Here is a 26,168-nt window from a genome sequence, read left to right as displayed (position 1 = left end):
GATATAACGTTTTTGCAAACTTTTTTCAAAGAATCAATGCTACAACAGGGAAAAAATGATCTAAATCTCTGTCAGGCTCATTGTTTACATCATCAATCATGGCAAGTTCATACCTCTTGACCTTTGACCTCGTGTGCGAGAACTGAACCAGAGCGAGTGTGTGAAAAGACTTATTGTGGCCATACCTGCCTGTCATTGCCCGATCTTGTCAGATCAAAGCTAAGCAGAGTCAGGGCCTGGTTACTATTTGTATAGGAGACCACAGAGAATTCCATGTGTCACAGTGGGATGGCATTCACTCTCATTGTCTCCTTTGGCAAGATTCTTCCCCCACATTGCCTTGTATGATGTGGTGTGTGAGTGAGTGTTGGTGGTGGTTTGAGAGACCGATGGCACACTATAGCAGCCTCGCTTCTGTCAGTCGTCCCCAGGGCAGCTGTGGCTACAATAGTAGCTTACCACCGCTGTGTGTGGAGTGAAAGAATAATAATGCAATGCAAAGTGCTTTAAGCCTGTATGAAAAGCACTTTTTAAAATTGGTACTTCTCAGTCTTTCACTCTGTAGTGCCATGGGCCGGCCCGGGAGAGTTACCGCGGTTACCATAAAAGAATAAAAATGGCTGTCCATCACACCGTTATTGACTGACACACTTGGAAAACTCCCGGATCTCCTGATAGGCTAGCGACGCCATACGTGCTGCTTCTTTAACCTTTTCTAATGTAATGGAAGGATTTTGGAGAATCGTTTCACTTCTGAACTGATCTGCTTTAAACAACCTCAGTAAGGAAATGCCCTTGAATGCTAGTGAAGTCATAATCCAACATGTCAGCTTTTGGTTTCATAACCCTTTAAGAACCTGAAGTATTGCCTTAGATAACCTTTGCTTCATATGCAGCTTTGCACATTACACTCCAATGTGCTCTTTGACCTTTTATTGGGAGGATGTTTACCCAATCACAGCGCAGGCTTATTGGGTTCATTTTGTTCTACTTTTCAAGCTCTGCTTCACTGCTCGTTTGCACACAAGTCACACATCTCCGCTCGCACACTTCCCCTCCCCTTCCTGTTGCTTTGAATTGACTCACTGACATTGATGGTGTGGGTGTTGTTTCGTCAGCAAGTGGCAGGAGATGGGAGAATGTGAAGGGGGGAGGAGGGAATAAAATGATTAGATAAAGGAAGGAAAGAGGAGGAGAGGTGGAAATATGAGAAGATAAAATGAATGACGGGAGGAAACAGATACAAAAACAAAAACAGCAGAGGATGCTGCAGCGTCTGCGCATCACTTTGTGACTTTCTCCCAGCTCGGCTGGCTTTGTTTGTGTTGCTAACATCATGTTTCAGAACACTTTCTGAACACAGTGAGGAGTTAAATATTACTTGGAACTAAGATATTTGCTGTTACCTCCAACAGCTGTTCTCTTTGAATGAAACAGGAGGTTTGTAGAAGTTGTACTAACAGATTGTTCAGCCGCTCCCTGTTTGTCTCACTCACATTTTATTTGAACTGCACAAAACAAGCTTTTTTTCCTGCTCAGAATGAAACGACCATTTCAATTTCAGGTGCTTTCAAATGGGATTCATGAAAATGACAATTATTTAGAATCTTTCATTTTAAATGATTAAATTTGAAGTTATGCTGTTTATATGACATATATTCTGTGTTCATTTTCAGCCACATCATCAGGAGTAAATATATAAAAAAAACCTAAATATTAATAAACATTTTGATTGAAAAATAATTGGAACATGAACAAAATAATGTACAAAAGATATTAACACCCAAAGCAGAACCAAAATGCTTCAATCTGTGAACATGTAACAATAAGTTATTGCTTTACCTCACATGATATGAAAGCAGATGTCTCTATCTGAATGGGACATACAGTTATTCCTATTTTCATTATTTATTCACTTTTTTTCTTTGGGTTGTATTAAGTGTCCATGGTCGCTGTTCTGTTCTGTAGCTGCTATGTTACATTAACATTCTGCACACAAACCTTAAAAATGGGTTCTTATAGTAACTAATCATTCAGATCATTTTGTTAGTTGGCTCAATAAATCAATGTAAATAATCAATTAGTTAATGTATTTGTATTAAAATGTTCAAAAAATACTTTATTATCTTACACGTTTATGTAAAGTTTATTACAAATGATTTTTTTTTAAAACATATTTATCCTGTGCAACAGGATTCTGTCACAATCAGAATCAGATGTACTTTATTTATCCCAAGGGGAAATAGTTTTTTCTACAGATGCTCCAGAATATTGAATAAAAAGAACAAACTCTAAAACATAGAAATGGAAGAAAACACAAGAAAAATGTACATAATTCAATAAAAGACTGTTAATAAATGAGAATTAAATACAAGTGCACACCTTCAGGAAAAAAATGATAAAATAATACAAATGTACAAATATAATACAGATAAATACAAGTATAGTACAGTGTGCCAGCTACACTGTAAAATCAAGAAGCTGTTTTGCTAAAGTGATGAATTGTACAGTTTGATTGCCACAGGCAGGTGATTTTATTATTTATTTACAAACAACAAAAATGTATCTTTTCTGCTTTAGGCCACAAGGAGGAAACAGTGAGACTTTTTTTTTCTCAATCTTCAGTTTTTCAGTTTATTTTTCAGTCAAAGAGAACAAATGAATAGAACTGCTCATCATGCATCAGGTTTAGATGAACCTTCAGGAATCACTGAGTGTATTTTCCACTGACGCTCACACCCAGTGGTTCTGATTAATGCTCCATCCATTGGGAGGCAAACAATGCATTCAGTGTTTTTTCGGGTTTTACTCGGCTTTCAACCGTTTCTAAGCTTTAGTAACTCTAACTTTGTGCTGCTTAGTGTTGCCATGCTTAGCATTTCTCAACGCATCTCGATGATCAATTGTTGTTCAACTCTTTGCCGTCACACATTCCATCAGATAAATGTTGTGATCTAGAAAACATTTGTTCCAAGGCTGTTGCTGTGTTTGCGTGGGAGAAACTCTGCAGATGATTCTGTGTCCTGTCTGTCTCCTACCGCCTTCCAGCTCTTCAGGCAAAGTGGGTGATGATGATGATGATGATAATGATGATGATGATGTGGAATATTAATGCAGTGTCCCTCACACTGCTTTCTCATGGCTGTACTTCTCCTTACGACCACAGGATCTTCTCTCCCAGACACAGGACGTGTTGTTTGAGTCATCTCGTATGTAGAATGTTTCTCAGTCTTATAGATGATCCAAGTCTACCTCTGTGTTTGTTACTGGGCTGGTTTGATGGATAGCTCCTGTTGGTTCCACTTATCTGTTTGAAAAGCTTTCAGGCTCAAGCGTTGAATTTAAACATGAGCAGCAGCTGGGATTCTCAGTTCGTCAGGGAAATGAGGACTGCGGGCCAACTTGTATACTTTAAGGGCCTTATACTACGAAGCTGGATTTCCTCTTATCGCGTTAACTTCTGGAATATAATCGGTGTGTGCTGTCCTACGAAGCTGGCTGACTAAATCACCATGGTAACTTTGGCTGAACACCTAAACTGGTCGGGACCAGGTTTTGTTCTGTCTAGGATCTAAGCGAGTACTAAAGTCCCGCCTCCTGACCAATCAGTTTTCTTAAAAAAAGACCTGTCGAATCAAAGGAGGATCATTGTGTGAACACGTTGCTGTGTGGATCTGATGTGACAGGAGAGATAATGATTAGACATCGATGGAATCCTTTTATTTACTCATGACATCCTATAGGAAATATATAGATTTTTATCTGATGGACTGACCTACATTAGTCAGCTGATAAAGCCTGCGTGCGTAGGGCGATTTCAAACCGACAAATTAATTAATTCATGTATTCTGTAAGATAATATGAAATACAAATATTGTCCATGTTATGATGTAGGCAGATCTGTATGAACGCAGCATTAAAGCCACAGACAAGATAAAGTGAAAGTGAAACTCATCAGAGTATCTGTTTATTCTCCATTTAAAATCTCACTAATTTAAGCAATAATACTCATCAATTCCTGTTTTTGGTCAGAACTATGGATTTTAATTCTTCATATTTTTAAAGAATTTTTCCTCAATTATGATGTAAATTGCTCTACACAGTTTCCCTGTGATTGTGATTGGTCTGACGCTGTAATCTCCACCTCTGTCACAAGAGTGCGCACGTAGCCAGGCTGAAATCAACTCGCTTAACTTAGTGTGCTGTAATCAAGATTTGTAGTATAGCTTCTGTCTGACAGATAATGTTTGGTTAGGTAAAGCGCGCAAACAGAGATAAATCCAGGATGTAATTATCAGGCTTCGTAGTATAGGCCTAAAGAGATTTTTAGCTGATTAAGAAAACCAAGTTATTTTCTATACAGCACATGAGCCGGTGTTGACGATGGCAGGGAATAAAAATAACATCCAACCCTTCCACCCCCATCACCTCTCAGGCACGCTGTCTGATGGCTGCTCACTATGAAGGGCTTGTCAGGCTGCAGAAGAGCAACTGAAATTGCGCCCACAGTTCTTCAGATGTCAGAATTGTCTGAATTTCTTTAGCGACTGTCGCATTTAGAACTGCTCCATAAAAAAAAACAATCTTCTTGCTTGGTTCAGTACTAATCTATTGGCTGAATGCTGAATGTTGTTGTTGTTGTGGAGGAAGAATTCCTGATTTGTGTCTTAAAGGGTTTACGAAATATCATCAGATCTGACTACTATTGGTTCATTTATTACAGTGATTAGCAATGTTAGCATTTAGTAAGATATTTAGAATTCAAATGTTTGTAAAAAGGTTGTTTCTTTCTGTTTTGTCTCACAGTAAATCCCACATTAACTCAATTAACGTCAGCAGCCAAAAACGCACACGTATGCTCTTTCCTACATGCACACACACTCACGCTCTCTTTCATAAACACACTCTAAAGACCGGTGATACGTACGAGAAGTTACAATGCAAACTAACACTAAAAGCTCCGATGAGGGAAAAGGAACTGATTAACAGTATATGGCCAGTAGTCTGCAACCTGCGGCTCCTTATATAGCTTTATAGCTTGAGACATACAAAATAATTCAGATGGTTTCCACCTCTGAACCTGGTTCTGCTGGAGATTTCTTCCTGTTAAAAGGGAGTTGTTTCTTCCCACTGTCGCTAAATGCTTGTTCATGTGGATCTTGTTGGGTTTTTTCTTTCTTATTATGAATTTTACATTTTGATATGCACATTGAGATGACTTTGTTGTAATTTGTGCTATACAAATAAAGTTGAATTGAATTTAATTGAACAAAACTCAAGACACTTTTCAAAATTACAAATTACCTTCATGGAAAAAAATTATCTTTGGATGCCAAGACAACTGCCCTCTTTTTAGTCTTCCAAAAAAATAGTTTCATAATGATGTATGCGGTTTCATAGCAACATGTAGCTCCATAATGTAACATAACTATTTATGATGCTTTTAACATAAAATATATGATTAATCAAACGCTTTGCTGTTGCCCTTTATGATAAAAAAAGATTGTGCATTTTATGTTATGTTTATGTTATATTTATGATTTCATTGCATCATAGTTTCATTATATATTACTGAATTGCAAAATTTAGCTTATAATTACGTATATTTATTTATTAATGACAAGAGGGTTGAATATTACCAAGCAGACACGTCTTATAAGAGCCTCTGAACTCTCTCAGGTTCGTCTTTACAGTCACTTTCCGGGTCAGACGCAAGATCAAATTCGTACGGATGCATAATATCCTACGTGGTCATTGTTCACAAAGTGATAAAGTGTAGCTTTAAAATGCACCGAAGATTGATAGTAGTTCCAATGCTTGTGGAGGAGATGCAGTAGTGTTGTGATGACGCCACAGACAGCGTGCTGAAGGGGCGTGTCGGAAAGGGTAGGAGCTTCTTAAAGAGACAGAGGCCTATTTCAAGGCGTTTGATACAGCCATGATGCGAGAGCAAATTTATTCTAGGCAATTATTTTAATTTACTGCATTTACAGGCCAACATAAGTTTTACATTTCTGGTAAGATAACTAAACCAATAAAAAGTAAACTATTCTGGAAGAAAATAGATTTGAATTGTGTGGGCAAAGATTAATTTAACTGCCAATTGCCAGCTTATGTTGCAGGCTTGATATTTGGCAATAAATGACCAATTAGCATGTGTTGACAGACATAATCATGAGTAACCAAATTATTTTTTTGTAGCCCTACAATACATTAACTAAAAAAAAATCATGTTTTGATGTTATTCAATTTAACTTTAACTACAGTATGTATATAATTTTATACACTGTATGTTCTCGTTGAGAAGGTATTTTTTGGCTCCGGAAGGACCTTAATCCAGTTGAGATGAGCCAAAATGGCTCCTTTGACAGTAAAGGTTGCAGACCGCTGGCATAGGCCTATAAGTGAAATTGATGCAACATTTACACCTGCATTAGTAGCAGCAACAATGCTAATTGCTACTCTATGCAGATTTGACTTTTGATGAGTTTGAATTCTTTCCAGTGCTTTGGTCCTCACAAAATACCTTGTTTTGTGCAGCATTGCAGATTATCCATATGTAATTCCAGCTATCTTGAAAAGTCTGACTTTTTTTCTGCGTCACATCTGACCTCAGTCACTGACCCGGTAGAGTTCTCTCGGTGTCGGGTCGATGGATTATTTTGGTATTTTTTATCAAAAATTTTGTTAGCTAAATCGCCACCATGCTATTTCTACTGTATGTTTAATGTCCAGCCTTATCTGGCAGTGTATCTGACATAACAATGTAAAGCATTGGTGTTAGATAGCGGGGGAGTGGTCATTAGCCAATCGTGTAGGCTGCCTGGTACCCATGGGATCGACACCCTTGATCTAACATGTACTTCACCCATGATGGAAGTCTGTACATACATAAATGCATGCACAGACGAAGATAGGTTAATTTCATTTATTTTCATGTACTGTATATATATATATATTTAATTTATTTATCCGACGTTAATGACTTTATTTCCGATGTGAGGCCATGGCTTGAAGCACAGATCTATGCAAAGTGAGCACTAGACAATTGCACTCATCAGAAAAAATGCCTCCACTTGTACCTCAGGGAGAAGATTGTATTTATAGTTTATAGCCTGCAGGGATTTTATCCCAGCTCTGTAGTAGATTACCTATTTTGCTCATTGAGCCGTGCGCTCGCTTAGATCCCTGCTTTTTAATGTGCATCAGTGATTGATTAGCCGAGTGTGTTTCAATGCCGTAGCCGGCCTTGACTAATGCGCAGGGCGAGCAATATGTATGTATGGATGGCTCCTGTGCAGAATGTGCGATCAATACATTAACTCTCCTCACAATAATTACCTCATCCAGGAGAGGGGAACGCCACAGGGCTGATAGTGTGTGTGTGTGTGTGTGTGTGTGTGTGCGTGCGTGCGTGCGTGTGTGCGTGCGTGTGTGTGTGATTGTTGCAGGGTCATAGAGCGTGAAACTTCTCTCCATCAGTCTTCAATCAATGTGTTTGGTGGGGAGAGAGCGACGGCATCACACCTCAGGAGTGAGTGCATTGAAACACAGAGAGAAGGTTTTAAACCCCAGAGGCTGGAAGCCAATGTAGAGTAAATGTTTTATCTATATCATAGAAAGTGATTTCCTTTGAGGTTCATCTAAAAACAACGGTCCTATCTCTGCTGCTTGGATCCAATCTTAGAAGATCACTGTCAGAAAAAAAGGCCTTTATAAAATGAAAGCATTAAAGTGTTCAGAAAAAATAAGTTCAAATATTAAGCATTGATTGATTGATTGAGTAATGATGCATTAACACTAATAGCACATTATCTGCTATCATTTATCTTCTGTAAAAGCTTTGTCCTGTACATCACAGGGACGTGAAATCAAACGACTGTTCGTTTGCCTTTGTGCTGCTACGTGTCTGCATTTCTTACCCATATATTGTGTCCATACCAGCCTGTCATTGCCAGATCTGGTCAGATCTCAGTAGTTAAGCAGTGCTGGGCCTGGTTAGTATTTAGATGGGAGACCACTAAGAATTCACTCTTGTGGTATGTGTCATTGTGTGCTTAGGCAACACACTTGCCTAGTGTGAATGTGATGTGTGAGTGTTGGTGGTGGTCGGTAGGGCCGATGACGCACTATGGCAGCCTCGTTTCTGTCAGTCTGCCCCAGGGCAGCTGTGGCTCCAATAGTAGCTTACCACCACTAAGTGTGGAGTGAAAGAATAATGCACATCAATGTAAAGCGCTTTGAGTGTCTGTGAAAAGCACTATATAAAACCCAATGTATTATTATTAATATAATTAGTTTTGTTCATTAGGTTCGTCTAATCAAAGGTGATATACAGTAAATCAGTGAGAGGACAAACAGGAAGTCAGTGAGAAAACAACTTTATTAAAGCAACGTTACTGTAAAGCTCATGCCAGCTGAGACACACACATGCACACACAAACACACACACGGTCAGGTAGGTTCACAGTGGCAGGTAAGTGAGAGGAGGTCAGTGCTAGGGTCAGCTTGTCAGTGGGTAGTTTAGAATTGGCACATGATGGCTGCATGGATGCTGACTGTGTGTGTGTGTGTGTGTGTGTGTGTGTGAGTGATTGGTGCTGTCAAGCAGCTGTCTTCTCTGCTCTGATCCCACTAACCCTCGGTCCATAAGTCCTCCTCAGAACAAATGTAGCTCACGTGACATTTCTTTGACATGTTTCCCATCTCGTGTAGTTTTTCTGCCGCTTTTCACACTTCTCCCTGTTTAGTTTACTTTGCTCAAAATTATTGATTACTTGTCAATGGGACTGAAGTTTGAGTTGACATCTTCTCCGACCTGCAGGCGTTCAGCTCTGATGAATGTTGGTGCAACTTATACAACAGGTCAGACTTTAAACACACGAACCCCATAACATTTGATACACTTTCCACATTTAGAAACGTAACCAAGTTAATAGATAAAACGTACCCGATTCTTTGAATAAAGATTTACCTCCAGCTCCTTAAATACATGTTGTTTTTTACATGTTGTTTTCTACATGTTGTTTTCTACATGTTGTTTTTTACATGTTGTTTTTTACATGTTGTTTTTTACATGTTGTTTTTTACATGTTGTGTACACTGTGGCCTACTCCTTGGAGCTAGAGCTAAAATATGAGTCCCTTAAATCTGATTAAAATAATGTTTAATTAAAAATAGCACACTTCCTGTGGGTTTTAGAACATGGCTTTATGATACTTTTTTGTGTGCCTTAATAGATTCTATAAGTCTGTGAATTTTAGGATGTCGAGTGCAAATGTGCACTAGGGGCTGCTAATTTAAAAAGTTCAAGGGGGCGCTACAGAGCCAATTTAAAAAAAGAAATTACAAATTTTTTGGGGAATTTGAGATTTTAGTACCCTTAACATACATGGCAGGTTTTGTCACTTACAAAAATTTCTAAATACTCCAATTGAGACATTCCTTTGCTTGGCGAATGGCGCTCTGCCACAGGAAGTGCTATCCTTAAAAACTCATCATCTTCCTGACAAATGATCGTCCACTTGTCCAGAGCATTTCTCAACACATTTGGGAAGTATGTGTTGATAACTGTCATCACAATGCATAGTAGAATGAAAAAAGTGTTTTTCTATCACCACCAGGGGGCAGTACGACTAGTCACGTGAATTGTCATGTCATTGGGTGCGGAATGCGTTTCCCGTTCTGCACATGACTTTGGGTTTAGATTGAATGAGTTTCAGCTGAGTTATATAAAAATGTCCAGTTTTAAATTTAATAAAACTCTAGCACCCCCTGTAGGCAGTAATAATACTTAACTGTCAGTTATCAGTTATATTCAGCTATATTCAGGTTTATTTGACACAACTTGACCTCTAGGGGCGCTGTGCAGGCTGTGCTGCTCAAAATAAAAGCGCCAGGGTCTCATTGTTTGTCTCTATATAAATGATTAAAATAACTTGTTCCAGAACAGCTGCTGCTATAAATATTTGATGTTTTGTTGATTTTAACGTAACTTTGTATTTTCTCTGAAACTGTCAAAATATTGATATCAAAACATGCAACTCGTGCTAATTAACCATGTGTGCTTTCCATCATTTGCTACGGCTACGTTTGCATAGTTTTTGTTCATTACATTTTTAGTGACAATAACTAAACCAGGGGTCACCAACATTTCTGAAACCATGAGCTACTTCGTAGGTACTGTATAGTTTGAAGGACTACCAGTTAGAAAAGCACTTCTTAAATACTACATGTTTACGCTTTCACTTTAATTAAAGGCTAAGATAATAAGGAAGGCTTGCAGTAACTTAAAAAGGTAGAGAATGTTTCAACATGCAACACTTTATTTCTCTTCATTTATGCAATTGTTTTATTTTCCTTACATATCATTGAAAATCATCATCTTTCTATTTTACTAACTACTAACAAACAACTTTTAACTGATTGTGTAACATGTAACATTTGTAAAATGTAACAATTCTGTCCTAATTTACATTCTGTATCGTATCATACTATATATATATGTTATGCCATAACATACATAACCCATACACCAAATCTGCAGCACTTAAAAACATTTGTCACAAAAATAAACATGTAAAGACGGTAATTTATTATTAAACTTTATCACATGCAGCAGTATTTAACACTACTAAATACTAACTACATCTGTCATATGTATTTATATTTGTGAGTTTGAATTCTGGAAAGTAAATCAGATTTTAGATGGAGCTCATTGGTGACTATAGCTCCTGAGGGCTCCTCACATGGTCCATACGGGCTACTTGGTGCCCGCAGGCACCATGTTGGTGACCCCTGAACTAGACTTTGACTATCGAAAAAATAGACAAGATTTATATCAAAATATATTGATGTTTTCATCAACTAATGGAAATTAACTATAATTTTACTCACATTGTGGTCTTACACATTCATTAACCCACATTCACTTAACCCATCCCTGCTCCTCAGGGATGGGTTAAGTGCAGAAGACAAATTCCAATAATGTACTAACATTACATGGCCAATTAAAGGCGAAAGCCCGGTTTAATTTAATTTAATTTAAATCTGTCTGTGTGTTTACAAACATTAATACCATCAATATCAGGTTGATCAATGGGAATCCAGTCTTTAAAAAATGCATTCTATATTAGGCCACTATATCTAAAATATTAATGCCATTTAGTTGACTCAAATTTGACTAAATTTAGGTTGGAATTTAGTCAAAACTGTGAATGAAACTGAATCAAAATTAGCTGTCAAAACTTATACTGCTGAGAATAAATCGCTCATACTTTTCGATAGAAGCTTTGTTCAGAGGGACTTTTAGGTTCTCACAGTGGTTGAAGTGAGCCAGAACGTTCCAGCACTTCTCCAAGCACCAAGTACGAACTTTCAGCGTTCCGGTACGCTCACCAGTGTGTCTATTTTAATCCTTTAAATAGCTGCTCCACCGCTTATCAGAGCACATCAGCCTTCACAGTGCTGATGTAGTCCACACATGCGCAAAACTCGTCTCCATCCGGTCAGCCTATTTTACGGCAGTATTATTTAAAGGGTTGAAACCCTGCTTTTTAAAAATAATTTAAAGTTTATGCTTTGAGTGAATTATGATTTATTTTGGTGTTTGTCTTTTTTTCTGTTTGGTTTTTGATTGTCAATATTGTGTATTGTGTTTTAATCCATTTTTCTGTTTTTGTTTTTATAATTAACAATTAAAAACATTACAAAACAATCACATATTTAAATGTGTACTATTAAAATATATGAGTCAGTTTTCATTCTAATATCACGTCCCAGCAGCTCTGTCGTAAAGATTGCGAGTGAAGGAAGTGACGTAGGGTTAGAGTGAGGGTCACTTCCTTATGACAATCAAAAACTAATAAAAGCAAAGGAAACGTAATTGTGTTCTCATGTGGATCTTTTTTTAATTCTATATACATAACAAAACCCTGCACATTTTGATCATAAGTAAATAAGAATTTGAGCCAAGTTAGTTCTTTTCCTTTTGGGTCTTGAGGGTCATGCTGCACGGGGAGAGGAAGGGCGTCTATCGGGTGGAGGTTGTGTTCATTAACCATAACAGTGTCTGACTCCATCCAGCTGCCCTGTAACTCATATACAAAATATTAAAGATATTTTGTTGTATACGTGGCCTGCTAACTGCTGGAAAGGTAAAGTTCAACAAACATTGCTGTTACAACCTAATGGGGAAAAATCCGATGAGCATTCTTTGTATCAAGAGGCGAGTTTGTTTAGGGTTGAGCTATACATGCACATGGAAATTTACCTTTTTTTTAACAGTGACTCATGCAAAAGAGAGTACCGGCACCTTTTTTGAGCCACTTAAAGCACTAGGTTCTCTAAGATGTTCTGTATGAGACTGTGATGCATCCCTTAACGGGGCCTGGTCTGTTTCTTGGATATTCTTTTTTTTTTTTTTTTTTTTGAAGAGGTTTGTGTCTCATGCGTGTGTGTTTTAGACAGGAGGCTGTTTTAGAACAGAACCATAGACAGGGAATCAACCTAGTTTTGGAATCAGGCTGTGAACTAAAGCAGTGGGAAAGTGGAGGATAAAAATGTAAGTGGATCCTGTCAGATTTTCTATTCAACTGGATTATTCTTTCAAAATAAATGTGTGTGTGTGTGTGCGTGTGTGTGTGTGTGTATAGGTAAGTGTATGCATGTTGTTTTTGTGCATGCAATTCTATCTTTTATAGGTGGTAATGTTTTCCAATGTTCCATTGTTGTATGAAAAAGCAGCTGACGATCTCCCCCTGCCAGTCATTAAACTGGAGTATTTTTTGAAGCAAGGACGGGAGGAGGAGAAGGAGGAGGAGGAGGAGGAGGAGGAGGAGGAGGAGGAGGAGGAGGAAGAAGGCTTTTGTTTGAAACATGTGGAAATCGCACTGCGCGGTTAAATTGGGTCATCAGATGCTTTCCCTTCTCTTTAAGATGTAGAAATTGAATTCTCATTCAATGCATGAACTGATTTTCCTGCCGCTGACATAAAAGAATAGGCAAACTGCTGACGATTGAAGACATGAAAACATATTATTCCAATGCATGAATTGGTGTATTTTAGATTGTCATTGGCACTAAAAGTCATTCTCGAAGCGGAAAAGATAATGAACAAATTTGCTAAAAGGCGACTGCTATCCATGTATGAATAAAAGAAAATTTGCTCTTCTGTCATTGGGGAGATGAAACTTGATCATGTAATCATATCCTCCCATAAAAATAACTTTATTTTAATCTGCCTGATTAGGGATTTGCCACATTTAGGTCCTTGCAGTAGAAATTGATCATTTTTTTCAATTTCAAAAAAGCAAAAAGAGTCATAACATATATTAATCAAAGAATGTAAAAAACACAAAAAATGTAAAACAAATAGAAATAAAGTTGTTATATTTACATAAATAATGAAAAAAAAATACTGTGCTGTTTATATACAGTATACTGTATTTTCTCAAACATGATTCAAAATAGTGCATTAAGTCTCCACATAGTATTTTGTTTTGATTAGGAATTAAATGAGAATGAAAATGCCATCTATGTTTTTTCTGCATATGCATGCAACTAATAATCACAATAATTAATATGATAATTATTATTATTAAAAATTTACATACAGTTTACTTGCACAGGGGGAATTTGTCAGCTGCTTTTTAACTCTTAAGAGTGTTACTATTTTCACTGTCTGCATGATTTAATATCTGATCATTTCTCTGTAATAATATGATGTATTTGATATGCACATGTTTACTTCTATGAACAGCTTTAAGAAAGAAAAGAAAATGAATCTTTTGGAGCCCATGCTGTATCTCCGTTTTTACCAGAGATCTGATATTTTTGTCACCTTTTTCAAAAGTTCCTCTTTTTTTTGATCTTTACCATTCCCAATTTAACTCACGTATGCTTTTGACTGCCAACATGTGAACGGGGAAATGTGTTGATTTTTACCCAAGCTTCTTATCAGCAGGAGGATTTTTCAAATAAAGGGGCTTAAAACGATGACTATTGATGGGATTTTGTTATCTTTTGCAAGCATCTTTTAAAGTCTGTTTGTGTTCTTGATCACCCTGTTTTCCTCCATCTTCTTCTTCTTGGTCTTTTAGGTCCCCTTACAAAGAAACACACTGATGATTTAGCTGATAGTGACCGCACGGATGATGAAGGTATTTTTGCCCATGATGCCAAACTGATTTGCATGACAAGGGAATCCAAACTTACCCCTTAAATTTTTCTCTTCTTTGATTTTCTTACATCTTCTTGTCCTTTTTTTGAAAGTGATGGACGTTTTCTTTTTGCTCTTTAAACGTAAACTCTCTTTTTTGGGCTGAATGTGTTTTGTCCTTTTCAGCGTGTCAGTCTACAGTTTTCATGTCTCCCACCATTCTTTGGTAATAATCTTGTTGCTTAAAGTTACTGCTTGGATTTACTTTGATCTTTGACATGTCTTTATTTTTCTATGTTGCATCCCACAACAAGTTTCTATTAACCACACAAACAGCCCTAACATCTTCTGCATGTTTTTATTCTCTTATACCATGAATAAATAGATCACTTAAAAACAATAAACCACTGGCAAACTGTTTAATTTAATTTAATACACAGCCTTTCTGACCTGGTTATGAGCATCAAACCAAACCTTTAGACCAGGTTCTCACCCTTGGTCTTAAGCTGTCCTCTGGGGTTGATTTGTAGTGTGGTTTTGCAAAAAGGAAAGGTAATTTCCTTTGAATTAAATTTTTTTTCAGATTCCAACCTAATTAAAAAAAGGAAATCCACAGGAACTCTTTCCTCAAACTAGGCTTTGTCACAACTGATTAAAACATAATCAAACAGCACTGATGAGAAATAGAGAATACGTTTGACTGCATATAAAATTAAAGAAAAACAACCAACTATTGTTGCAATAATCAGTGCAATTACTGAAGTATATATTTGACCAGATTTAAGGCTATTCATGATGCTTGATTACCTTCTTGTTCCTATTCTAGTGGAATTACTCTTACTTTATGTGTTGCTGGCACTGAAACTCTTTCCTTCTTAAAGTTTATTATGATGACATGAGTAGTTTCCCAAAGGACTTGCATTGCAAAGCACTGGAAGCAAATTTTAAAGAAGCAATAAACTCACTACGGTGTGATTTCTACACTTGTTGTTTAAGTTCAGTGTTACCAACTGTTCTACAAGAAAAGTGACCGTAGACAGTCCAGAAAGTCTGTAGAAGTCACTAGATGACCATGTGTATCTTTAAACTTTTTGAAAAGAAGTCGATTAGTAGAGTCTGAACAATCTTCAATATTTTAACAAAGTCACTAAGTTAGAAACACTGTTAAGGCTTCAGTAGCTAGGTTTCCATTACCGTTGGAAATGCGCAAAATCTTAATAGCGCAATAAAAACTGGTAATGTTCAAAGAGTGCTACAAAGTTTTCACGCTGTCATGAGGCGGAATTTCAGACGTTTTGATATTGAAATGTGTCGCAAAAGCGCTATGGAAACACTTTTTACGCAAATACATGTCACAGAATGTGACGTACCTGGTCACATGACCACTTCTCTCTGGGAAAACATGGCGAGTTAGGTTCATTTCTGTTATTAATTTTGCATTTTATATGATCATTTACAAAATTGGGATGGTTATTCACCAGAGCAACGTTACCCCCACTGCTAACCCTCAGCTCCCCTTTAACAGGAAAAATTCCTTAGAAATGTGTGAAATGGTCCAAAATATTATTCATGAAACCGTTAATTTCCTCAAACCAGAGATTCTCTCTTGCACCAAATCCTGCACAGCCGAGTGATTGGAGATGCTTCTGTTGTGACGTGTCACCAGTTAAACTGATCACCAGTTCAACTAATACACCATCTTACACCAACTTAACCTGTCTTTGTACCAGAGCCTTTTCACATTTCAATGCACTCATATTAATATGAGCCACTTGTATGGGATCAAATTCATTTTTGTCCACAAAAAAAATCTGTCTAAAAAATGATTTGTATTTGTAAAAGACATTTTGTGTCTGCAAAATTGATTTTGAGTGCGTGTGCGAACTTTAATTATGGCACGGGCACACAGCTGTTTAACTTCACTTCCAGGCTCCTTGTTAAGAGATTTTATTAACTCACCTGTTCACTTGCATTATGCCGCTCCGCCATTTTTCATCGCACAATGAAGGAGGAAGTGGGCGTTTCCAGCGTGAAGCCCTCCGATGGTTTTTTTGTAAGCTGAGTGCTGATTGGCTGGTCCACAAACGCAGTTAAACTAGGGTCAAAATGTGTCTGTGCATTTGGTTTTGTACTTGTAAAAGAAAAGGTCTCACACACACACAAAAGTTATTTTGCAGACACAAAATGTATTTTACAAATACAAATTATTTTTTCACAAACATTTTTTTTTTTCAAACAGATAATTTTGTGCACACAAAATCTTTATGTGATCCCATACACTCCTTGATTAAAAACACACTTTAGATGAAGCTCTGCGTTAATTTTTAGTCGCAGGATAACATGACCACAACTCAGTTTATTACACTTAGCACAAGATTTTAAGCAAGATTATGGGCATAGTTGGACATATTGATCCAATTGACACATTTTTTAGATATTCGGTCACCCAATTTCCAGTGAAAATATGTGTTTAAATGTGTGTTATTGTCCCAAAACAATAAACATGCATGTGAGGCATTTCCATGTTGTGTTTGGGCCTGATTTTAAATTTAAAACAAAAACAAAGAGAAATCAGAGGCTCGACATACATGTTTAAAGGTCCCATGTCATGCTATTTTTCACCCATCTCCATTAGTTCTAAGAACGTTCCAAAAACATAGTATTTGAGGTTTATTTTCCCAAACTCGTCTGTTTTCCAGAGTTTTAGCCTCTGAAAAGCCACTTTCTGAGAAACTCTACACAAAAAGGCTGATTTGCTACCTACTTATGCATATTCATGAGTGGGCGTGTCTATAGACGGGACACTGACTTCCTCCTTCCCGCACGGTGACGTAGGGTCAGAGGACGGCCCGCCCTCCTCCCACCCACTCTGTAGCCAAGCTCATGCTGCTTTCTAAACACGAGACAGAGCGTGTGGGTGGGGCGTTCGCCGGTACATACATAGACTGTAGAAAATACATACATATTAATGATTTCGTCATCAAAGTGGGAACGCGTCATCAAATTGGAGCAAACAAAGTTAAAATAGTTTTAACTTTTAACTCAGCCTGCTTTATCTTTCCCTGCTATAGCCAAGTCTAATTTTGTAGATTCAGGTCACTAATGTTAAAATAAAAAAACACATGCACAATGAAGCAAGTTCCATTTTCTCAAGCTTTAGTGCTAATACAAAAAAAATAACACTAACACAACTGGAGATTTTTAAATCCTATGCTGAGACTGAGAGAGAGAGAGAGAGAGAGAGAGAGAGAGAGAGAGAGAAGAAGAAACATCTGCCTAATTGCTAAAAGGAAAGGTAACCTTTGAAATATCTTAATATAAAAGAAAGAAACAGAAACCCTGAGAAAGAGGGAACGTGCTGCAGTTCATTTTAATAATTCTAATAAGGCACCTCTACTGTTTAATGTGACCGAGTAAACAGCAATTACATCCCACCAAGATGCACAGCCCGTCTCTTTGATCTGTGCCATCACACACACACACACACACGCACGCACGCACACACACGCACGCACGCACGCACGCACGCACGCACACACACACACACACACACACACACACAACCATATAAACACACAAAGATTCAATCAGGATCAGAACCCAGTTTAATTTGGAGGGAAATGTGCTTAAGAACACATACACAAACATGTAGCTATATAAAAATAAGCCTATACATGGGTTTTATATATATATATATATATATATATATATATATATATATATATATATATATATATATATATACGTATATAGACTGCTCATGTAGATGCTGACGTCTTCTAGCCTTGTAAATAAAACCTAAACAACATCCCCCTCCATCACACCTTCCTCCTGCCATCAGCACATCTTAGGTTTTGCGATGCCTTTAAACCAAGCAAAGCTGCTGTTTGTAATCCTCTCCTCATGCAGGGAATAGAGATGTAAACAGGAATGTTCCAGAGAGCTGAGGCTTTGTTGGAAGCCCTCGTTTCCTCACGGCAAATGTTACTCGGGTGATTAAGCGCAGGTATGCAGAAGAGAGGGAGTCTTAAATAGACGTATCTAAAAGGCTCTTATGGGGCCCTTGGTACTAAATATAAAGTTTTATGCGACGCTACCTGTGAAGTTATTCTTACCATATGCAATAAATCTAAGAGAGAATATAAAGTGAGAACAGCAAAAGAAAAGAGAAAAGCTTTTGCTAATACTTCAAACACAATCCTGAAACCACTGCAGGAGCCATTGAAAAAAGAATTAGTGTAGAGAAGGACAGATGGATAGACAATATAGTGTAATATTTTTTATTGTTACATTAGCAGATGGGTCTACACAGGAGAGGTTAATGTGGAATCATCATACACTAATACATGATAATAAAACGTCACAAGATGTATCGTCGATGCTGCAGGAGTCAATGTCCAAAGGTGTCCATCAATGCCACAAAATGTAGCCATGCTAATATTGTTATGAAAAAACATCTCCATCTTAAATCAAGACTGTGTACACTGTTCTCGTTTGATGATTTAGAAAACTTATCAAAGTTCAAGCACAGAGATAAATCATTTTTTGAAACATGTCATGATGACATGAATTGGTTTTAATTTTAAACTGGCATGAATTGTCAGCCTGTGTTTTTCGTTCTGTTTGTAGAGTGACACTTTCTACACTTCAAATAGGATTTTTTTCTTTATATATATATATATATATATATATATATATATATATATATATATATATATATATATATATATATATATATATATATATATATCCCTTTGAGTTAAAAAGGTCAGACCCAGAGTAAGTATGTCCAGAGTTAAAGCCAACGTTAATTTTCCAAAATCCTAATGTATTATTATTATTTTTTTGGTCTTTTTTCTTTTTCTAAAATATGACATTGTCTATTGTATCCTATGGTGACAATGTTTTACTTCCTGTTGCTCACCCAAACAGGATCAAAATAAAAAGACCGAAGGGGCACCTTTGGGGTACGTCTCAATGTCCCTCCTTTCTCCTTGCCTATCCACTTTTCCTTAATCCCGTGGATGATGTCACAGGGTTAAGGAATGGTGTTAAAAAGTGTTAGGTGACCCCCTAAAGGAGTTAGGGAAAGGAAATCACGTTATTTTGACAATCAGACGCACTTCCACTAGGTGATGTTATAATTCGACGGCGGCGAAGGTTAGTGACATGAAATGAAATGAAAAAACTACACATTTAAAAAAAAGGACTACAAAAAGGCATTTATAACACTTTTCCCTGTGCCTCTAATCGCTGATATAATCTCAAATATCACAAGGTTTGAATGTAAATCAAAGAAAAAGAGTGTACCATGCACTCTACGAAGACCAAAAGTTAAAGTTAAAAAAATGTCACATTGAGAATGGTTGCTCACGCTCACCTTCCACTCAGAAATCAACATTTCTGAGTGAAAGTATTAAATTGCTACATTTATGCAATATATAGGTAGACATAACATTGTAGGCATACAAATGTACAACCACACAAAGCATTCCGAGGTGAATGAATTATGTTGAATAAAATGTTTCTGATACCAATTATAATCTGAACCAACACACACATTAGTAAACACTGACATGTAGACTTTATTGTGCTTTGAATTGCTAAGACTTAAACAGGCTGTGTAAGTGTAATGTGACAAAATAGTTGCTCTCCAGATGAAATTATTCTGCGTCCCTTTTCAGTCTAAGGAGTTGGTAACGGATGCATCAGTGATTCCTGGGCTAAAGGAGGTTATAAAGAAAGCACTGAGCCTTCTTTCCTTAGCTTTTAGAGAATTTGAACGCTCCTTATTATGGCCGCCATTTAAACACTTCTGGGGGAAAAGTGGATAGGAAAGGAGAAAGGAGGGACTATTTGGACGAGAAGTCCTCCACTGAATGAGGGACTTGATTGTTTGATTTTCTGTGATCAGAACTTCTATTGACAACTAAAAGACAAGATATTTTATAGACAATTACAGTAAAATATTTATTTTACATATATAGTACATTTGGAAAGTAATCACTTGCTATAGGTCGACTATTATTAGAGATGATGTACTTAAGTTAAGGGGCAGAAAGGAATGACTGGACTTCTGAGGTTGGATTGGCTTTGTGTTTGGCAGCAGCAGCCAATAAAGTTTGCCAGGAAAGCAGAGAGCGAGCGAGCTGGATGATGGTACACTCTGTCCTCGCTACGCTGCGACATGCTTTAAGCTGCAATTTCAAGTAAATCCATCAACATCAGGAAGGCAATCGTATCTGAACCTCACCTCATTACTGCCGACTTTCACACAGGACAAAAGACGTGCTGGAAGTATCATAGTGCAGCAGGAATTTATTCAGAGTATCATGCATTTATTGAGAGCAAAATACGAAGAAAAGAGAATCAGATCAGGGCCTTTGAAAGGATAAAAGATTAAAAAGGAAGCTCAAAGGCTGATTTATGAACACCTCATACATTATATTGATTCACGCCAATGACCTGGTTTAAACTTCTGTTTCAGAATAATATACAGTGACATCAGCAGTAACGTGGGATGACCTCTCGTATCTCTGTCAGGAGGGCCGTGTTTTACCAAAAGGTCAACATTTAACTTCCTGCTATCATTGGCATCAAAAGAAAATGTTTCCATGTTCTGTCCTCTGCTGTAATGGCCAATCAAAATGACTGAAGTAACAGCAGTGTGATAGTAATCATCAGGACGACCTTACAGATACACGCCCAACTCGTTCGTAGCTTCCAATAAAAACAAACTTAGTTCTGATTGGCTTTCCTCCCATTTGAACATTGGAGTTTTTTTAAACCTTTTCATTTGCTAGTGAAAAAAATACATTTTGATACAGTATTTGCTTATGTACATTTTCTTAAATTCAGTCATCGCTTTGCCTTCATCACGTGGAAAACATATCTCGTCATGTCTTGTTCATTATTTCACAAAATTGATCCTTTTTTAAAAAGTAACTAAAGCCCCAACCTTTTTTCTGCTGAATACAAATGTATATGAGTATGGAGTAGTGCTAGCGATTGATCCTGGTCCAACGCTCAACATTTTTGTTAAAGTATTTCAATTTGGCATATTTTGTTGTAAAATGTCAGAGTGACTCCCCTCTATGGGTCGAAACCCGGCTATTTCAATTGATTTTTGCTATTGGCTAGAACAAGATCATGTGATGTTATGGGACCATCTTGCATCACAAACAAGCACTGTTAGCCCCGCCCCTTTTATAAAACAGCACATATAATACACTGATCTGTAAATACAAGGGGACGACAGACTGAGTTTATGATACAGGACACAACATCGGGTTCAGAAAAACAACACAATATTTTGGAAGGACTCACAGTTATATTTGACTTTACTTTTCAAGTTTCAAACTCAATAAGAATAGAAAAGAACTTAACAATAACATAAATATGTGAAGAAAACTCACAACACAGAGACTGACAGTTCATGCTAGTCTGAAATTAAAACCACATCATGCCACCGTCATGGCATTCCTATCTGTGCTTGAACTTTGCGAAGTTCAACTCCCAGATTAAAAATATGATTTGAAAAGATTCACTGCAAACATTAAGGAATTGACTATTGGGTCAAGCATCAAACTAGAACAGTCCATACAGCCCAGACTTAAAATGTCTTAAAGCATGTTATGTTATGTTTGTTTTTTGTTAGTCAGTTTTTCTAATTTATGTCTGGCCTAGTTTTTATATTTTTTGCACTAGGTTGGTATTTATTTTAGTTTCTTACTGTCTGCCCTTTTTATTGTGTTTCATCACAATGGACAAATAACAATTACAAAAGCAATAGATTATATTTACTTAATCAATTGTATCCATCAAATTAGGAAAACTCATGAAATATGAAGTTAAAAAAAGTCAACTATTGTTCTATTAATGATAAACAATGAATGGGGTCAAATTGACCCCAAAGTTAATAGGAGAATTAATGTCGCCCATGTTTCTGGATGTTAATCATCAGTTTCTATAGATTAAAGATCCTCCTTAATTAAAATGAAACTGTAAATGTTTCACTGAATGATTTTAGTTGATTGTTATTCATTCGCTGATTTACATATTTTGGGTTTGGAGTAAAGTATGGGAGGTGTTTTATTTCATTTTTTTGTTTGTCGAGTGATAACCTGCTCTAATTGTTGAAAAAGTGTATCTGAGAGTGGTATAGGCAATGTTTTAAAGAGCAATATTTATGGGGGGATGGTCATCTTCTCTTTAGAGGTGGGACGGTATATGGTGCAATAACATATTGACATTTTAAAACGTCAGCGTGGTGTGTTTTTGTGTCTTTCCAACTGCATGAGACACAGTCAGTGTCCAAAGGTCTCACCTACTGCCAGATATAGCCATTCTAATATTGCTGAAAAAGAACATGTTCATATGTTAAATCTGGGCTGTGTACACTTTTCTAGTGTGATGTTTTAAAAAGACATTTTCTCTTTAATGCCATGATGTCATTATTCCTACCTCCCTCTGTCTGGACACAATAAATAAAATATTGCAACACAGTTTCTGCTGCCAGCATCAACTTTCCTTCATTATTTGTTCGTAAAAATCCTTTCAAGACGTTTTTTCTGAATGACAGTGCACATCTTATTACTTGCTCTGAGCATTGTTAGAACAGATATGCCTCCCCTTCCCTTTAGGTATCCCTTAAAGCTGCAGTATGTAGAATTGTGAGACTCTCCATGCTCCCCCCTCCCCTCCTGAACAAAACTTATCAGTCTTCTGTGAAAGCTTGCGCGAACACGCACACTGTGGATCTCTGTTTTCTTAATAGAGACAAATGTAAATAGTGACAAATGTAGGGACTTTATCTTGTGTTATTGACAGTTTTCTGATGTTTTAGAGACATGAAAGTACATATCACTCACTGCTGTGAGGACAGTAAGAGGCTCAGAGCCACTCCTCCGCCTTCTGATCCCAGCTGATCAGAGCAGACGGACACCACATTTACACTGCAAATAAATTGCATTTGTTTTCCCCACCTTGGTGAATGTTTCTCTTAGGTTTACAAGCAATTTATCCCGTCTGTTATCACTCTCCCTTTGACTCGGTTGGTGGGGCACACTGCGCACGGACTGAAAGCGGATCGCACGCAGTCCGTGGCACATACTGAGTCAGAGGGACCTCCACGGAGTCTGTTCCTACTGAACACTTTGTGCCTTTAAACCGTTGCTTCTCCACCTCTGTCTTCCTTTTTCCGCATGCTTTGCTGTGTAATCGCAGTGTTAAAAGCCACGATATAGACTTCTGCTGGAACATATGCCATTGCGCTTTCCCTATTCTCAGCTCCAAAACTTTTGACGAGCAGCTCGAGCAGCCAATTGCAACGCTCAAAACAGCTTATGGAGTACTCTGTTGGTACAAAGATTTCTGATTGGCTGAAGTCCAGCGTCACGCTCCTAGATTTCTAAAGCTCATTTACAGAGCCAAGAGAAAGAGAAGAGATTCACTATCCACTCAGAACACTTTGGATTACATTATGCTCAATAATAATTATGGATTTTTGACTAAATGGCGCCCAAAAAAACTTACATACTGCAGCTTTAATGCATTTCTGCATACAAGTTTCAAGAGTAATGCTGGATTTTTAATCAGAAACAAGATTAAAAGACAGTAGACAGAGTAAAACCCATTCAGTCTCTCTCACACGAACTTTATCAGCCATGAAAAATACCGGCCTCTTCTGTGGAGCAGCTTGGGTTTCTTAAGGGTCTCATTCATAGAATCATTAACAAAAGAACTGTAACGTTAGCCAACAATCAGTTGGGGGGTTTGACGGTTCTTGTCCTCATGGGATCATTCATCATTACTGTAATGTAATGTTGTATAAACAAACAATACCACAGTGATCCTCCAGTATGTCCAATTATTGACCGATAGGAAGTAGAGATGTTGCCATATTTCTGATGTATGGATGACTTCAGATTATTTATTATTTCTTATTATTTATTTATTACAAAGAAAATAATTTGTTCCCAGAGTTAACTTCCACTAAGGATAGTTTTCTTGCAGGTCTCTATATAATTTAGTGGAAGTGTTTCAACACACAAAAAACTTCCAGTTACAAAGACAACCATTAAGTCGGTGTTTCACGGTTCTCTTTTATTTTGAAATTACCATGCCTTAGAAGTATCATTTCTATTTCCTCAGTTGCTTGATTATTAAATCCCTAAAGAACCCACCCCCCTCCCCCCTCGCTCACTGGTGATACATCAATGGGATAAATGCTGTGTTACCATGAGAAGTGAGATGCAGAGATTCATCTCTGGAAAACAAGATAAAAGAAAACCTTGTTTTGAACACGAGATGCATCCGTGTTTGATCTCTTTAAGCCTCATCCGTATAGTATTTATTTTATTAATATTTTCACACTGAGCTGTGATTTGACATTGACATCAGTAGCTAAAATACAACTTAGCTCTTAAACTCATTTTGAATCCAACTTTTTCAAATAAATAAATAAAAATATTTAAATATATTTAAATATTCATTTTGTCTCAATAAAGTCGGACAGTTAAAATTATTCTGACCATCTCGGAGAGATCCATTAAAACACATCATTCTGGATATCATGTTATTACAAATGTGGGTGAAATTATTTAATGAGCAAATGGACTTTGATGGTTTGATGCTGACAATGGGTCTCCATGTTAAAAAGCCAGTGAACCAAAATGATTGCGTGGAAAATAAATTAATGGATACAAGAGGGAATGTATTTGAACTGCATTTATGGATGTCACCTTTAATGTATCATCCTCCATCCTTCCTCCAGATATCAGGGAGAGTGGAAGCCCCAAACCTGTGATGGTCTTCATCCACGGGGGCTCCTACATGGAGGGGACGGGCAACATGTTTGACGGCAGCATCCTGGCTAGCTACGGGAACGTGATAGTGATTACTGTCAACTACCGACTGGGTGTTCTAGGTAAGGAGCCTTTATTCCTTTCTTTCTGATGCTAACATCTGCGTTTATTGTTTGTGCTGTGTTGGATATGATGATATGGATATGGTGTTATTCTCTCACTGTTGATTTGTTTTTGGCTTTTCATTTGTTTCAAATGTTGCCTTGAATGCTGTGGAACATGATATTTAATAGTATTTGGGACACTGGTGTTCTTCTTGTGACAGATCTTTGTAAAATGTTATTCATCGGTGCCTCGTTACGACCCAGTTGTGAATCCACTGTTAATGGCTCCTTTCATATATTTAGTAACCATTAATCTATCGTGGCAGCTTCATCCCTATCTGCGTTTCCTGCCTCCTCCGTCTTATCTCTTCCTATCAGCCTAATTTCTAATTTGTTTCTTACCCTGCATATGGATGTCACTGCCATCCCCGCAGGGCAGCGATATATTGCCGTATATGAGGGAAATAAAAGTTGGCTGCTTGTATTCTGGCCCTTGTGTTGGATGTGATTAGGCTGTCATTGGTTTGAATGGAGGAGGCAGATTATATTTCCAGGTAGCGTCTGTGCTGCAGCTTTTCATCCACTCTGATTAAACCATTGCAGAACATGGATGCAGTGCCATACATCTAAGATTCACTTTGTGATTTTCTACCTCTGCTTTCATGTAATCTGTGTGGCGGTATGTGTAAATGCTTACAGGTGATTATTTGAGAATATAAATCAAACATTAATGCTATCGGCAGAAAGTCTGATAGAAAGCTCCGATCTTCTTTACATGACTGTCTTTTATGTGTGGGAATCTCACACAATGGCTAATCAGCAAAAAAAAAAACCCTGCTGATTCCTTTCACACTGTACAACAAATCAAAAACAAAACAAGAACCAGGTATGGAAACCATTCACTGTGTCGGCTGCATTCAGTCTCAAACCTGAATTTTAAAACTCTTAAACTGATTTAAGTTGTTCCTTATCACAAGCCAGGGTCGGGGTCAATTACACTTTAGAATTACAATTACGTCTTCAATTATTCAAGTTCAATTACAATGCAATTATGATTACGTTGACCAGCATTTTTTCCAATTACAATGGAAATTACAATTA

At 37.3% G+C, this 26,168-nt stretch overlaps 1 protein-coding gene across 3 annotated transcripts in view; it reads left to right on the top strand.

The window, feature by feature from the left end:
* The window catches only part of nlgn1 (neuroligin 1), a 366,749-nt gene that overhangs the window by 139,408 nt on the left and 201,173 nt on the right, over positions 1 to 26,168 (top strand). For 2 of the 3 annotated variants that reach the window (XR_003673863.1, XM_028444110.1), the window contains exons 3-4: positions 14,100 to 14,159; positions 24,933 to 25,085. Coding sequence is in view for 2 of the 3 variants with exons in the window: in XM_028444110.1 (XP_028299911.1) it covers positions 14,100 to 14,159; positions 24,933 to 25,085 (213 nt within the window). In the remaining variant the exon portion in view is untranslated. The remainder of the gene's footprint in view (positions 1 to 14,099; positions 14,160 to 24,932; positions 25,086 to 26,168) is intronic. The other variant, XM_028444111.1, reaches the window with a different exon arrangement.

The sequence above is a fragment of the Gouania willdenowi genome, chromosome 4, assembly GCF_900634775.1.
Source record: "Gouania willdenowi chromosome 4, fGouWil2.1, whole genome shotgun sequence".
Lineage (NCBI taxonomy): Eukaryota > Metazoa > Chordata > Actinopteri > Blenniiformes > Gobiesocidae > Gouania > Gouania willdenowi.
This window is presented reverse-complemented; position numbering and strand designations above follow the sequence as displayed.